Source organism: Lampris incognitus, chromosome 1 (assembly GCF_029633865.1).
Source record: "Lampris incognitus isolate fLamInc1 chromosome 1, fLamInc1.hap2, whole genome shotgun sequence".
Taxonomy (NCBI): Eukaryota; Metazoa; Chordata; class Actinopteri; order Lampriformes; family Lampridae; genus Lampris; species Lampris incognitus.
The window spans coordinates 40,139,177-40,154,061 of record NC_079211.1 but is presented as its reverse complement, the minus strand read 5'-3'; the positions used below and the strand labels follow the sequence as shown (position 1 = coordinate 40,154,061).

The window sequence follows — 14,885 nt, the reverse complement described above, 5'->3', positions numbered from 1 at the left end:
GCTCAAGTGACCTCTATATTTGTGAGAAATATCCACAACAGGGCTTGAATGAAAGCTAAGAAGGTCCCCTTTAAAATGATACCAAAGACAATATTATAGAACATTGAAAAATGTCCTGACCATGAGGCTAAACCAGGATATGCACCAGCGTCTAAAATGCAATTTACTTTAGGGGGTGGTTAACTTCATGAGCTGATAACTGTGATACAGCTGCCACTCAGGAATGGTTATCATACCAAAATATCATCTACAGACATGGATCCTTTCAAAAATTATAAGTAAGTTTTGCCACCTTGAGTGTACCGAAATATCGTCTGGCCCATGGACTATAACCTCAAAAGGCAGGATATTAGCTTGTAAGCCTGGGTTGTTCATCACATAGTTTGGGTCAGCCTGGGAGTTCCCCTCCATCCTAACAACAGTAGCTCCTGTAGTCTCATTCTCAGTTGTAATATTTCTAGGATTTTTTTTTGAGGGTCCTGTGAAATACGATATGTTGCTCTGCATCCTTTTCATTTTTTCTTTCATTTGGCTAGCTGTAGTTTTCTTGCTGAAATAGACTATTGCATGATCCATGCATGGATCAAGGCCAATCAACACGTAGGCTAGATGTAGTTTCATCTCTATTTTCACACAAATACGAGCACTGACAGTGTTCTATTTCTGATTTTATTGTTTGCAGTATACGCAGTTCTCACATTGCAGTGCTTTACTTAAATTTATTATTTTTATTAAAACAATTTTTTTAGGCATTTTATATGGTCTATTGGTGTAGTAGCATTAATCAGTATGGGGGGGGGGGGTGAATTTTGTCCCCAGCGGGGATAAAATAATTCAGCAGAGGAAGGGATAAATAGACCAGAGGGAGGGAAATCCTCCCCTTTTCCCCCAGAAATTCACTCTCAGTATAGAACACACACACACACACACACACACACACACACACACACACACACACACACACACACACACACACACACACACACACACACACACACACACATCCTCAAAGCTGGTCCTCACTACGCACGCAACTCATCCTTCTCACCACAGTCCTGCACAGTGAAGAGTCATGAAGTCTCAGTGTCACTATTATCTGCTTTCTAGGTCAGGGTTTGAATCTATAACAAGCGCTCTTGTAGCACAGTACATCCTCTGAGTCCCCAGAACCCATAGGTAAGGGTGATTTGATTCCCCTCACAGCCCTTCCCAGCCGGGCTCAGGGGAAAAGCCATTTGGAGATGTAATTAGCACTACGTAGCTGAAGAACTAATGTGTTTGTGTGTGCTTTTTTTTTCTTCGTGAGAGAGGATAATTTGACTGTATGGATGACTGAGCAAGGTTTGTTCCATGTGATTTTTAGAATGTGTATGTTTAATGGTGTGTATGTGTGTGCATATGTGTGTGTCGCTGAATGTGTGTTCCTGTGCATCCACATGTTTATTTGTCATCACGATGCTGATGATGGTAATAATAGAAATGCCATTAATGCCATTTTGCGCGTATAGAACTGATGACTTCCCTGTTCATCTATTTACATTTCATTTCCTGGATTGCTCTCACCGCTTCAAGCAAGGTTGCCAGAAAGGGGCATGATTTTTAAGTCAAGAGAAAGGAGAATAATAATTTAAAAAAAAAACTTAACACAGCTAAAGGCCACAAAAACGAGTGCCACTCCATTGGCTGTAAGTTTGTGAAACATTTGTTTAATCGCCTCAATTATATATATATATATCCCCTTTTTTCTCCCCAATTGTATCCGGCCGGGGAGGGCTGCAGACTATCGCATGTCTCCTCCGATACATGTCGCCAGCCGCTTCTTTTCACCTGACAGTGAGGCGTTTCACCAGGTGGGCGTATCGCCCTGAACAGGCGCCCCGACTGACCAGAGGAGGTGCTAGTGCAGTGACCAGGTCACGTACCCACATCCAGCTTCCCACCCGCAGACACGACCAATTGTGTCTACAGGGACACCCGACCACAAGCTGGAGGTTAACAGGGGGATTCGAACCGACAACTCCCATGTTGGCAGGCAGCGGAATAGACCACCATGCCACCCGGGTGCCCTCAATTGTCAATGTTTTACATTATAATGTAAGTGGTAAAATGTAGCCCATATAGATCAGTGTTCTGAACACCAAGCCTGCCACTCACCGCTTTGAATGTTAAAGGATCACTCTGATATCTAAAATTCTCACGAGTTTATTTAACTCAACCAAACAACAAGTCACACTATGAGAAAAAAAAATCTACATTTTTTTTTTTACTTTGCCTTTGTCTGCTGTATTGAAATCCTTGGGGCAAAGCAAGCCTCATGGTTCCAGGTGACAGGTTGTAGAGAAATCAAAAATTATAATAGTAAGTTTGAAACATCAGATCCATACATCACACAGTTTCATACATCAAGATTATAATCAACCAGCCTTTCTCATGCTGGAACAGAAGTGGAGGATTGGTTTGGTGGGTCTGATTGCGAGCTATTGCCCAACATCTTCAATCAGCCGCATTTCAAACCCAGGGCACATTTTGCTCTAAATCAGAGTGAAAAGACTTGGAGGATATACAACTTCCAACCTTGCTTCAATGACAGTGTCGCTTGCTAAATTTCCTCAATGATTGATTGTATTGGTGATTGAAGCTGTCAGCCCGTCATTGTCTGTAAAGCATCAAGAAATTAATCTGAAAAATTAAAATCTGTTGGTATTTGGCTTTTGTGCATATCCGAGGGCTGTACATTGCTGATTTCACAGTGGATACTCTCATAATCTCGTCACGTCCTTGAAAACATTGCTGCACTCTGAATAGGCCACAGTGGCCTTTTCATGTTGGAAATGAAAAGCTGTGATTGACAGCCTCTTCAGCCACTTGGGGATCCTCTCTGTCATTGGTCTGTCTCCCCCACAGCTGTTGCAGGGCAGAAAAGCCTCCTTAGGATGGGAAGTGTCAATCTATCATCATTGTTGCTTGAGGGAGACACAGTAGTACAGTACTGCTCTAGGATGTTCAAGGTAGGTCATGAGGAGATGCCATGACTCTAGCGCCATGTCCAGATGGTGGCACATCTAGGTCAACTGTACACTGCTTGCTGAAGGTAGCCTAGATGGTGGATGATGTTTGGGTGGGTGGGTGAGAAATGTCCCAGCCATCAACAATACCTGTCAACATGCCTTTAAGCAAGGAGCTGAACCCTCAACTGCGAAGTGACTCTGTGGATGACTGCATTTGCTCCAGGCAGCTTCAGGTGTGGATATGTGACTGTTAAATTGGGCATTTACCTAAATAGAGAGTTTATGCCATTGATGTGCCTTTTAAATTGCCCTCTTCAATATTCTCCAATTTGAAAACCCCAGAGGGCCCAGGAATTACCGTAAAGCCACAATATGTTAGGTTTGGAGAAATGAGCAAGAGTGAGATTTTGAAAATACACAAAAAAAAAAAATCCTTATGCCTGAAACCCTGCCTTCCAAACCAGCTTCATGCGCGTGCATGAGTTTACCCGTCATAACTGGCAAACCTGGTATTGTCGTTATATTTTTTCTCCAGCAAATCTCTTGGTTACACCAACATTGTTGTGGAGAACATCTGTACTTGCAGGTGAAGTATTTATGAAAATAAAGATGACTACTTTCAAAGCACCAAAACTTATTTTCCCCCTTCTCAAGATCTGTAACACTGCTGTGAGGAGAGGATAAAGCATCACAGTTGATCATCTAAGTAAAGTGATCATTTTACCAACATCGCGCTTCATTCATGAGTTGGTGTCTTGGTTCAGGGTTTACCCAGGAACTATGTACAGCTTTTCCATGAGACACATTTGAGGGCTAAAAACTGCAGCGTTTGAGAACAAATTTGTGGGTACGATCATTTCACGAGTCGGGCCAATCATTTCTTCGTATAGCCTGTAAATTACAGGTGAGGTAGATTGCTATTTTCGTTTGGCCAGGGTAGACGGGCTTACTGTGAACGGGGCTTCGCCAGAGAATTGCCGAGCATGCATGGCAATTACGTGCACAAACTTGATTGACAGCCAGGGGGTACGCCCCCTTTTCTTTGAACAGCGATAGCTTGTTTACAGTCACGTGATTCTGATGACGCGTGAGATTCAGACTGAGGGCAGAAAGTGAAAAGCAGAATGGACGAGGTGGAGCTACTGTAAACTACTAATAAGACACGTTAGCCCCTAGTTAACGAGTCTGACCCTTTAGCCGAGCGGTTAGTGATGTCGCCTTGAGGTGCAGTACACCCTGTATCGAATCCCGCACCGGACAAGAAAATAACCGGTTACACTACTTTAGCCCGAACTGTGCTAGCTTAGACGATATTATGAGAGAAAGGTATAAACTGAAAGTGAGACATATTGGACATGTTCCTTATGTTATAAAGAGTGATTTCATTTATTTATTTTTTTTTGATGAATCGGTCACTGCACACGCGCGTTATCCGACCCCGCTCCTCCCGACCGCAGACGACGGTTCGCAAGCCATTTTTTCCCCCGGCGTTTTCGGTCAATTTCTTGCGCCCCCCCCCCCCCCCATGAACAACAACTTTTGTTACTCAATAAAAACTCCTTGTGGTTTCTCAGTTAATGACACCAAACATAGGCGGTTTGTGATAGTGCTTCCTATGTAGAAAATCACTCCCTGCCCTCCATTTGTAGTTCGTGACATCATATGCAAACAACCTATCGGTTAGAAGGGCAAGGCTGCACTGCTCCTGTACTGGTCTATGGAACTCACTCACAGTAGACCGATTCAGTGTGTCTATGTTTAGGAGCGACATTTTATATAAAGAAAAAAAAAACAACAAAAATCTTTCCTACTGTAGCTTTAACAGAACTTTAGCAAAGGGGTGTTTAACGGAGGCAGAGGTCAGTTATTTGAATCTAAGAAAATCTCCTAAATTGGGAACTGTCAGTCTACCATCTGTTACGGCATAAGGCACATTCCCAGTGCAACAGAGAGACTTTTCACAGCAAACTGCAAGTGCAGCCACAGCACTAATAGCAAGTGAAGAGGCCGATTCACCAATTCACTTTAGACTGATGCTTGTTTAAACATCCACTCCAACATAATTGGGTAACAGAGGTTGTTCCAGTGTCGAATTTTAGATTCGAGTATGTGTGCTGTGAAGATGGAGGTCAATATTTGGATCATGCACACATATAATACGGAGCCCACTGTCTGCTGGACGCCATGGTTCAGAAAATTGCACTTCCTGCTGGTTGCTAATAATATGTTGTATCAAAAGGTTCACCTTTTACTAATGTCACACTTACTGTTAAGCTCCACAAAATGGTTAGATTCAAACATTTTCCTCCAATTTGATGGAAAAAAATGTCCAGTGGATCATGCTGGTTATTGTGTTGTTGGCCCTCTTCTGTGATCAAACAAGGCTTTTAACTCAGTGTGCCTTTGTGTTTTTGTTTTTTCTTTTTGTTTTTTTTTTCCTTTTTGTTCTTGAAGCTGCCTCTGTGCCACAAAATGATCAAACCCATTGTATTTTGGTTAGCAGTGGTGTGTGAAAGGGACATCTGTCGTCACCATTCATACGTTTATGAGCATTCAGCTGCTTCGCTTCTTCAGCCATCGTCTCCGAAGGGGGTTGACTTCCTCCGTTGAGCTTTATTCCTCAACACAAAGTGCTGCACCATTTAGGTGTGATGAAACTAATGTATAACTCTCATGAAAACTGGCCAATCATGTGCAGAGTTTAGGTGATAAGGTCAATAGTATGCCTGTGTTATAGATACATTTTAAGTAGCATACCATAAGTTGGCTTTCAGTGTTGAAGCCCTGTTAGGTATGTCCTAACAGGCCCAACATACATACATACATACATACATACATACATACATACATACATACATACATACATACACGTACATACATACGTATGTATTTATGTATGTGTATGTATGTATGTTTTGTATGTATGTATGTATGTATGTATGTATGTATGTATGTATGTATGTATGTATGTATGTATGTATGTGTGTGTGTGTGTGTGTATGTGTATGTATGTATGTATGTATGTATGTATGTATGTATGTATGTATGTATGTATACACATACATATATGTGTTTGTATATATATATATACACTACCGTTCAAAAGTTTGGGATCACCCAAACAATTTCGTGTCTTCCATGAAAAGTCACACTTATTCACCACCATATGTTGTGAAATGAATAGAAAATAGAGTCAAGACATTGACAAGGTTAGAAATAATGATTTGTATTTGAAATAAGATTTTTTTTACATCAAACTTTGCTTTCGTCAAAGAATCCTCCATTTGCAGCAATTACAGCATTGCAGACCTTTGGCATTCTAGCTGTTAATTTGTTGAGGTAATCTGGAGAAATTGCACCCCACACTTCCAGAAGCAGCTCCCACAAGTTGGATTGGTTGGATGGGCACTTCTTTGAGCAGATTGAGTTTCTGGAGCATCACATTTGTGGGGTCAGAGTGGTGAAACTTAAATGGATCCGACTTGTTATCAAAGGACAGCACAAACAGGCTCTAACAGGTACTATTTAATGAAGATGCCCGTTGGGGACCTGTGAGGCGTCTGTTTCTCAAACTAGAGACTCTAATGTACTTATCTTCTTGCTCAGTTGTGCAACGCGGCCTCCCACTTCTTTTTCTACTCTGGTTAGAGCCTGTTTGTGCTGTCCTCTGAAGGGAGTAGTACACACCGGTGTAGGAAATCTTCAATTTCTTAGCAATTTCTCGCATGGAATAGCCTTCATTTCTAAGAACAAGAATAGACTGTCGAGTTTCAGATGAAAGTTCTCTTTTTCTGGCCATTTTGAGCGTTTAATTGACCCCACAAATGTGATGCTCCAGAAACTCAATCTGCTCAAAGAAGTGCCCATCCAACCAATCCAACTTGTGGGAGCTGCTTCTGGAAGCGTGGGGTGCAATTTCTCCAGATTACCTCAACAAATTAACAGCTAGAATGCCAAAGGTCTGCAATGCTGTAATTGCTGCAAATGGAGGATTCTTTGACGAAAGCAAAGTTTGATGTAAAAAAAATCTTATTTCAAATACAAATCATTATTTCTAACCTTGTCAATGTCTTGACTCTATTTTCTATTCATTTCACAACATATGGTGGTGAATAAGTGTGACTTTTCATGGAAAACACAAAATTGTTTGGGTGATCCCAAACTTTTGAACGGTAGTGTATATATATATTGTAACGTGCATGTTACAATATATATTTCAGAAACTGTCAATGGTGTTGATAGAAGTGCTCAACTAATGAGGAGCAGAATAATATAATATAATATTATATATATATATATATATGTTGGGCCTCATTGAAATTAATGATGTGAGGGATATTGGGAGTTAGGAATTTTAAAAACTGACGAGTATTTTATGAAATGATTGAATTACCAAACCAATGATGAGACTTTTTAAAGGATGTTGGGTAATGTATGTCCTTGGTTGATGGCATACATTTTACAGAAAAGCTGATTTAGGTCTTAGGAAGACTGAATAATTCGAATAATGCAATTCGATCATGTCCATTTATCTTCGTCTCGTTAAGCACCATTTACATTGTAGAGGTACTGGTTGAATTTCGTTTGCATGAACGGTTTAATTTAGATATGAAGATGAGGACAAACTCTGCCAGGATATGACTACATGTACCGCTGTGTGCTGCGGCGCTGCAGACACACTTCTGTGGCGGTGAACGTCTCACGGCCTTTTCAGAGGCAGGGCTCGAGTCGGAGGCCAGGCACATAGCTAACAAAGACACAGCCAATGTCAACTTCATTAGCAGCGAGTGGAGAAGGGAAATGGATAAAGAGGGTGGTGTGGTGGAGGATGGATACAGTGACGGAGAAGGGGACAGGAAATGACAAAGAGACAGAGAGAAAGAGAGACAGAAAAGTGAGGAGGGGGAGGAGGGGTCGGGCTTGTTCCGCAAATATCGCACACCCAGCCACGAGCAGGTAGAAGAGGAGGAAAAGGAGGAGAGCTGTGGAGGTGAGAAAGAACTCAGAGAGAGGGAGGATGGGAGGTAAAAGGTGATAGCATGTACAAGGAGATTGGGTGCACTTGCTATAACAAAAAAAATTACCATCAACTTTGAGAAAAGTCAGATTCAAAATGGCAAACGGAGTCAACATGGTAGCACAAAACACCCTGTCGGTCTTTTCTTTTACGGACTTGGCGACCCACTAATTATTATTTCCGATACAAACGTGCTTGGCTGTAACTCGGACGCTGATTAAAAAAAATCAGATTTGGATGATTTTGAATGACATTGGCTCGTTTAACCACAAAGAAGTAAATGACATTGGACCTTCCGAAAGGCTTTGCTGGCTTATACAAGAACGTCCATATTTAAGTGCCCATCACTTCATCTTAATCAACCAGACCTGATAATTGCATCACATTTTCTGTTTGCCCTAACAGTCAGTCAAATTCTTTACAAGCCATCACTTTTTTTTCATTTTGGACTGTAAATAACCCCACATGCACAGTGTGTACTCTGTGTGTGCATGTTGCTCACATAGTGTTGTATTTGGGTGTAATAACCAACAATTATGGTATGTATGCCCTTTAGTAAGGGCATTCAAGCACTCTCAAGTGTGAGCAAGAGTAAAAAAAGAGACTGTGTGTGTGTGTGTGTGTGTGTGTGTGTGTGTGTGTGTGTGTGTGTGTGTGTGTGTGTGTGTGTGTGTGTGTGTGTGTGTGTGTGTGTGTGTGTGTGTGTGTGTGTGTGTGTGTTTGCATATCCCTTGGTTCTTGTGAAAGCGAGCGTCTCATATGTCCATCTTTAGATTGTGTTGAGTTTGTGGTTGGCAGTGGACACAGGGCGGTGTCTCTTCTCAGGGAGTGTGTGTGTGTGTGTGTGTGTGTGTGTTTACATTACGTGTGTTTGCAGAGGACACTATGGCCGACTGTCTGCTCTGCACTGAATGAGCCCTGTTTCCTGCCACGTCTACAACACAGCAGAGGATCTCTGTTACATCCTTCTGATTAAGCCGACGCTGTGTGTGTGTGTGTGTGTGTGTGTGTGTGTGTGTGTGTGTGTGTGTGTGTGTGTGTGTGTGTGAGTTTGCAATGACATGGAATGAATGATGTGTTAATGCGTTTTCAGTCAGGGTACCCAAAAACACACAAACACACACCCATGCGCACACACACACACACACACACACACACACACACACACACACACACACACACACACACACACACTCTCTCTGTTTATCATCTACTGCAAGCCAGCATCTACTCCTGAGGCCCAGCACCCCGCCTCGCTTTGCTCTCTCCCACACTTTCTTGGTCTCTCTCTCTCTCTGTCTCTCTCTCTCTTGCTCTCTCTCTCTCTCTGTCACGACACAGAAACAAACCTTAATAAACACACACACACACACACACACACACACAAACACACACGCACACACGCCCACACACATCTGCCCCACATCCCCCTGGTGACTGGCTGATTGAGACTGCCTTGCCCTCAGATTTACTGTAACGGTCAAAGGAGGCGGGGAGGAGGAGAACGGGGAGGCAGGGGATGGTGATAGAGGGAATGAGAAAGGGATGAGGTTAATACATGCTCGGTCACGAGCCGTTTTCGACAGCCGATTTTTGTCAGAAATGACGCAGTTTTTAGAGGCCAAGAGCGAGAATGCTTAAGACGTCTGGAGTTTTTAGTGTCGTCTTCAAGGTTTTCAATTTTCTCGCAGTTCGACTGAGTAGCAAGTTTGCCGTGCCAAAAATCATTACCATGCCAAATATCATTACCATGCCACAAATCATTACCATGCCAAAAATCATTACCATGTGCAATAGCTTGCTGTGACCACAAGGACAACAGCACCCTCACCAAAACATCGGTTGAATGTTGCTTGACATTTCTATTCTCGTGAGGAGCAGTGAAAAGATTGAGTTTGACTGAACCCATAAAAAAGGAAGGGAGGAGAGAGGGATCAACAGAGGGAGAGAAGAAGTAAATGACGCAAGAAGGGAGTGAGTGGGTGGAGGAGGAGGAGGATGCGAACTGGGTGGCTCCTTAGGATAAACTAACTGATAATATGGAGTTTGGGGTGTCCATGTGGCATGGCAATCTATTCCATTGCCTACTAACACGGAGATCGCCGGTTCGAATCCCCGTGTTACCTCCGGCTTGGTCCGACATCCCTACAGACACAAACTGGCCGTGTCTGTGGGTGGGAAGCTGGATGTGGGTATGTGTCCTGGTTGGGCGGGGTGCCTGTTTGGGGGGGGTAGCATGATCCTCCCACGCGCTATGTCCCCCTGGTGAAACTCCTCCCTGTCAGGTGAAAAGAAGCGGCTGGTGACTCCACATGTATCGGAGGAGGCATGTGGTAGTCTGCAAGCCTCCACAGATCGGCAGAGGGGGTGGAGCAGTGACCGGGACGGCTCAGAAGAGTGGGGCAATTGGGGAGAAAAAGGGGGAAAATCATAATAATGGAGCTTGTTTGGACAGGTCTAAGCTAACAATTAGTTTAGACTAGCTTAACAATGCTAGTTAAGGTCATGCTAGTTAAGGTTATGGTTTGGGTTATGCAGCCTAATCATGTTTAATGCAAATGTGGCCGGGGGTGGTCCGTGCAATGAGTCTGTAGTGGTGAACTGCATTGTGGACCTCCGTGTCACAGGAGACCTTACTGTCACCCCTGCAGAGGAAAGGACAGAGGCAGAGAGGAAAGACTGGAGGAGAGGAAGGAGAGAATGACAGAGGGATGAGAGGCTGTGACACAGTGAGTGAGGAGTGTGTGTGTGTGGGGGGGGGGGGTGGATACAGGGCAAGTGAGAAGCCGGAGAGGAGGAAAGGAGGAGAGGAGGAGAGGAGGTAAAAACAGACATGATGACTGCTCTCTGCCTGGCGGACGGCGTGTCTTTACAACCTCAGCCACTGATGATACAACAATTTGTCTCTTTTGAATTCTGCCAAGCACAGTGTCTCAGACACAAACACACACGCATGCACACACACACACAAACACACACCTCCTATGAAACGGAGGGCAGACCTACGAGTAGAGGAGGAAGGGAGTTTTGGGAGCTGCAGCTACACCGAGGAGAGCCAACTCACATTCATGCACAGTTTCGGTGATGTCATCAGCAATAAAAAACCCCACTCCCTCCCTCCTCCCCTGTCAACTAAACCCCACCTGCTTGTCACTATTAGAGGGACACACACACACACACACACACACACACACAAACTATGCAACAGCGGAGGACCAAAGCGGTTATGTTCATGTGTTGCAGGGGCCCGTCTCTCTCGAGCTGCTGTTAACTCATGTCAGTGGTTTTTAAACTGGGCTGCCAGGTCTCCCAGTGGTCCTGAAGTGTCTCCTCAGAACTAGCTGATGCTTCACCATGTTATTCTACTGACACAGCGCGGGTGTGTGTGTGTGTGTGGGGGGGGGGGTAGCAATCAGAAGGTTTATCTCCTCGTATACAGCAGAGACCAACAATGGATGAGCGGGAAAGACTCCTTATCATACAATACTCCACAGTCTGAACTCTGCTGATCTCGCAGTGCTTGATGGGAAAATGATTTGCAATCCCTGACCATTTGGCATATGCGCTTGGGCAGCAGATTGTGTTTGTCGACCGACAGAGACGCACGCTTCCATGCAGCCAAATCTTATGACCTCGCATCTCGCTGCATGAAACAGAGACAGAATACAAATTGCAGATGAGAGGAGACGGAGTGAGTCTCTCTTCTGGCGAACAGAAGGAACAGAGAGAGAGAGAGAGAGAGAGAGAGAGAGAGAGAGAGAGAGAGAGAGAGAGAGAGAGAGCGAGAGAGATAATAGCCCAAAGCTAATCTTCCACACACACACTACAAAACTCATTCCTCTTGAGAGAGACAGAGATTATAAAAAACAACTTGCACCCGAGAATAAGTAAAAAAGACAAGAAAAAGGCTGCTCAAGGTGAAGACCTTGGGACGAATGACCTGATGTTCCTCAGGTGTGAAATGCTCGAGTGCAGTTCAGAAGACCTGAGTCATCTGCCTCTGTGGAGGGTTAGATTTAAACAAGACTAGGGTGGGTTGGGGGTGGGGGTGGGTGGGGGGGTTACCTATTCACACTTGCGCGCTGTGCCCTCATCCGGAAAAGCAGCCGGTTTTATGATCTAAAATCCCATTAGAGACTATCTACCTGTTCTCGGGCTTTGTCCTACCTAATCAGGGTTAGTAAGCCTCACTAAAGCAAAACGTGCTCCATACATGAAACGACATTTACATGGATGATGAGGGGGCGCGTGCTCGTCTGTGTTGGTGTGTGTGACCACAAGCGCAGGGTAGCTACACTGTTGCATAGTTTAGACTTGTTGTGCATGTGTGTGTGTGTGTGTGTGTGTGCGTGTGTGTGTGCGTGTGTGTGTGTGTGTGTGTGTGTGTGTGAGAGAGAGAGAGAGAGAGAGAGAGAGAGAGAGAGAGAGAGAGAGAGAGAGATCATCTGGATGGTTTTGTGTAGAAACGTGTATTAATCCACCGTACGCGAGACCGTCGGTGCGTGCGCGTGCATGTGCGCGTTGTTGTGTTGGTATATTTACGCGCACGCACGTTTGCGTTTCCCTCAGCGCGTCCACGCGCATAGGCCTGTTCACATGTGCGCGTGTGTGCATCTGAGCCGCGGTGTGCGACGAAGTGCACTCTGCGCACAGATTACCAAGGGCCCCTGCAACAAGAAATCATCCATCAGCGCTCCTCTCTGCGAAAACCACTTAGACCGCTTCGCTCCCCCACTGCACCCATCTGCATATTCATACGTGATAACAAGTCGGATCCATTTAAGTTTCACCACTCTGTTGTATGACCATCTCTTATTGCGTCGTAAGCAATTACCAAATCATCCGCACGTGCTCATCCCGGAATTAAATTTGCGGGAGATTAGATTTTATCTTTGATTAGTTTCCCCCCCCCTCCCCCTCTTTCCCCCCATGTCAAGGTAAGAGGGGATGCCGCGTCTACGTGTGATTAATGATAGCGGCTTGACCATGGCGGGGGCCCGGCTTGGCTGCCGCTGATTTTGCTCTGACAAACAGGCCCATCATTCACACGTGAGCGCGTGTACCCGCCGGGTGCGACGGTTCAACCCCATGTCACAAATCACCAGGCTGTTTCCAGCGGGAGCTGTTGGCCCGGACCCCGGAGGCGCTGCGCCATGCCGTGCGCCGTGCGCCGCCCGTCTGCGGTTGTGGGCAATGCGCAAAAACCCGCTGATGAAGCGATGAAGCGCCCCGCGGAGAGGGGCTCCGCGCCGCTTGTGTGGAGCTCCACACACGCGGCAACACGCATGGCATGCTCCACACACGCGGCAGTGGCGGAAACGCGTATAGGTAGCGCACACGCGCGAGTTTTGCCGCACAGCCACGACCAAACCTAAGACTGTTTCTAGACCCGTCTTCAGTCTGGGACGGAAAGTACAAAAGAGGCTCTGAGAAAGGAAACAAAAAAAGACTTGCAGGGAGACAGATGTAGAGATCATTCCGAGGACATGAACGATGATCCAATGCACTTTGCCCTCCCTCTTCCTCCTCCTACTCCTCCTCCTCCTCCTTTGTTTTTCTTTTGCAGACTGTTTAATATTCAAGGACAAAAAAAGCAAACAAAATAAAACTTACCTCCCAACGCTTGCTTCATTACGAAATTCATGGTGATGGCTTTTAATTCCTCGCCTTTCTTATCCCAGCGATGTTACATTCAGGTGTTGCAGCAAAAGTGGTAGTCCTTTGTTCCCAGCTCTGAAAAGTAGGGGAAAAAAAGAAAAAGAAAGAAAGAAATTCTTGCACGTCTTTTTTTTGTGTGTGTGTCTGTGTATTTTAGCGTTAGTGTGAACTAAATCACCCACATGTGTCACTGTCTGCGTGTAAGGCTGCTTTTCACTGTAAACTGGTGCTCGATGCGTCAAACGAAGGACGCCAAGGTCAATGGTTCATACACGACCTGCACGCCGAGGCGGCTCAGTAAAGCCACGCCCTGCTCCCTAACTGGCCTGGCAGCAGCAGCCATTGGCTGCCGAGGATTCCACCTCATTTGGTCGTTATTAAACCATTTTCAAAGAATCTCCTCGCCACGGAGGAGAATCGGGACACGAGTTGGCTCCACATCAGCTCGTGTCCCACCGACCCGATATGTAACGACCCCCCCCCTCCTCCGCCTCCCCCCTCCCCGGTTTATGAAAGCAACTGATGCAAGTTTAAAACTGTTTAGGAAAAGTGGCCGGGCGGACATGCAACACTGTATGATGTCGTGCGGACGGAACAACGGTGTCCCTGATCATGTGGTAAAACTTTCCATCGCCCAGATCGGGGGAGGGGGGGGGACGTGCTGCGCGATCCACTCCCCTCGCAACTCGTCTCGCAAAGGCGTCCGTGACCGAATGACAAAGCTTTTACGTGCATTCACCGGTGAAGCATGCAGGCTGTGTAGGCTTTAACGCGCAGTGCGTGCTAAACATTCACGCAAATAAGCATGCACGCGAAGTGGCGATACGTTTGTGTGCGGAAACCCCCCCCCCAAAAAAAAAAAACTAAAAACGTGCACAAGCCACTTCCTCGTTTGAGCAAAGGCTGCTTTCAGCACCACTGCTCTAGTGAATAGCTCCCTTTCGCTCCCCTCAGCCCGGGTATACTGGAAGCTAAACCCGACGGCGGGCTTTGCTTGCAGTCATAATCATAAAATTTACCTGTCCGGCGGTTGAGATCCTCCTCAAAAAGAAGAGGGATTATAGTGACGGGACTGCAGTTTAGGCGCTCCGGGTCTGAAGTTGCTCTGCAACACAAAGATAGGCTTATTAACTGCTCGTCCCTATAGCATCTCCGGCTCTCGGGGCTGGAAGAGGACGTCCTTGGTTGCCGCCTGCCTCGTC

General features: G+C 45.5%; 1 protein-coding gene across 1 annotated transcript in view; it reads right to left on the bottom strand.

Moving 5' to 3' along the window:
- The window catches only part of LOC130124508 (complexin-1), an 83,181-nt gene extending 69,265 nt beyond the window's left edge, over positions 1 to 13,916 (bottom strand). Inside the window, exons 1-2 of the mRNA XM_056293942.1 lie at positions 13,866 to 13,916; positions 13,639 to 13,758 (exon numbers count right to left, since the gene is read on the bottom strand). Coding sequence (XP_056149917.1) covers positions 13,639 to 13,669 — 31 coding nt within the window. The 5' untranslated portion in view covers positions 13,670 to 13,758; positions 13,866 to 13,916. The remainder of the gene's footprint in view (positions 1 to 13,638; positions 13,759 to 13,865) is intronic.
- Positions 13,917 to 14,885: the final 969 nt, after the last annotated feature.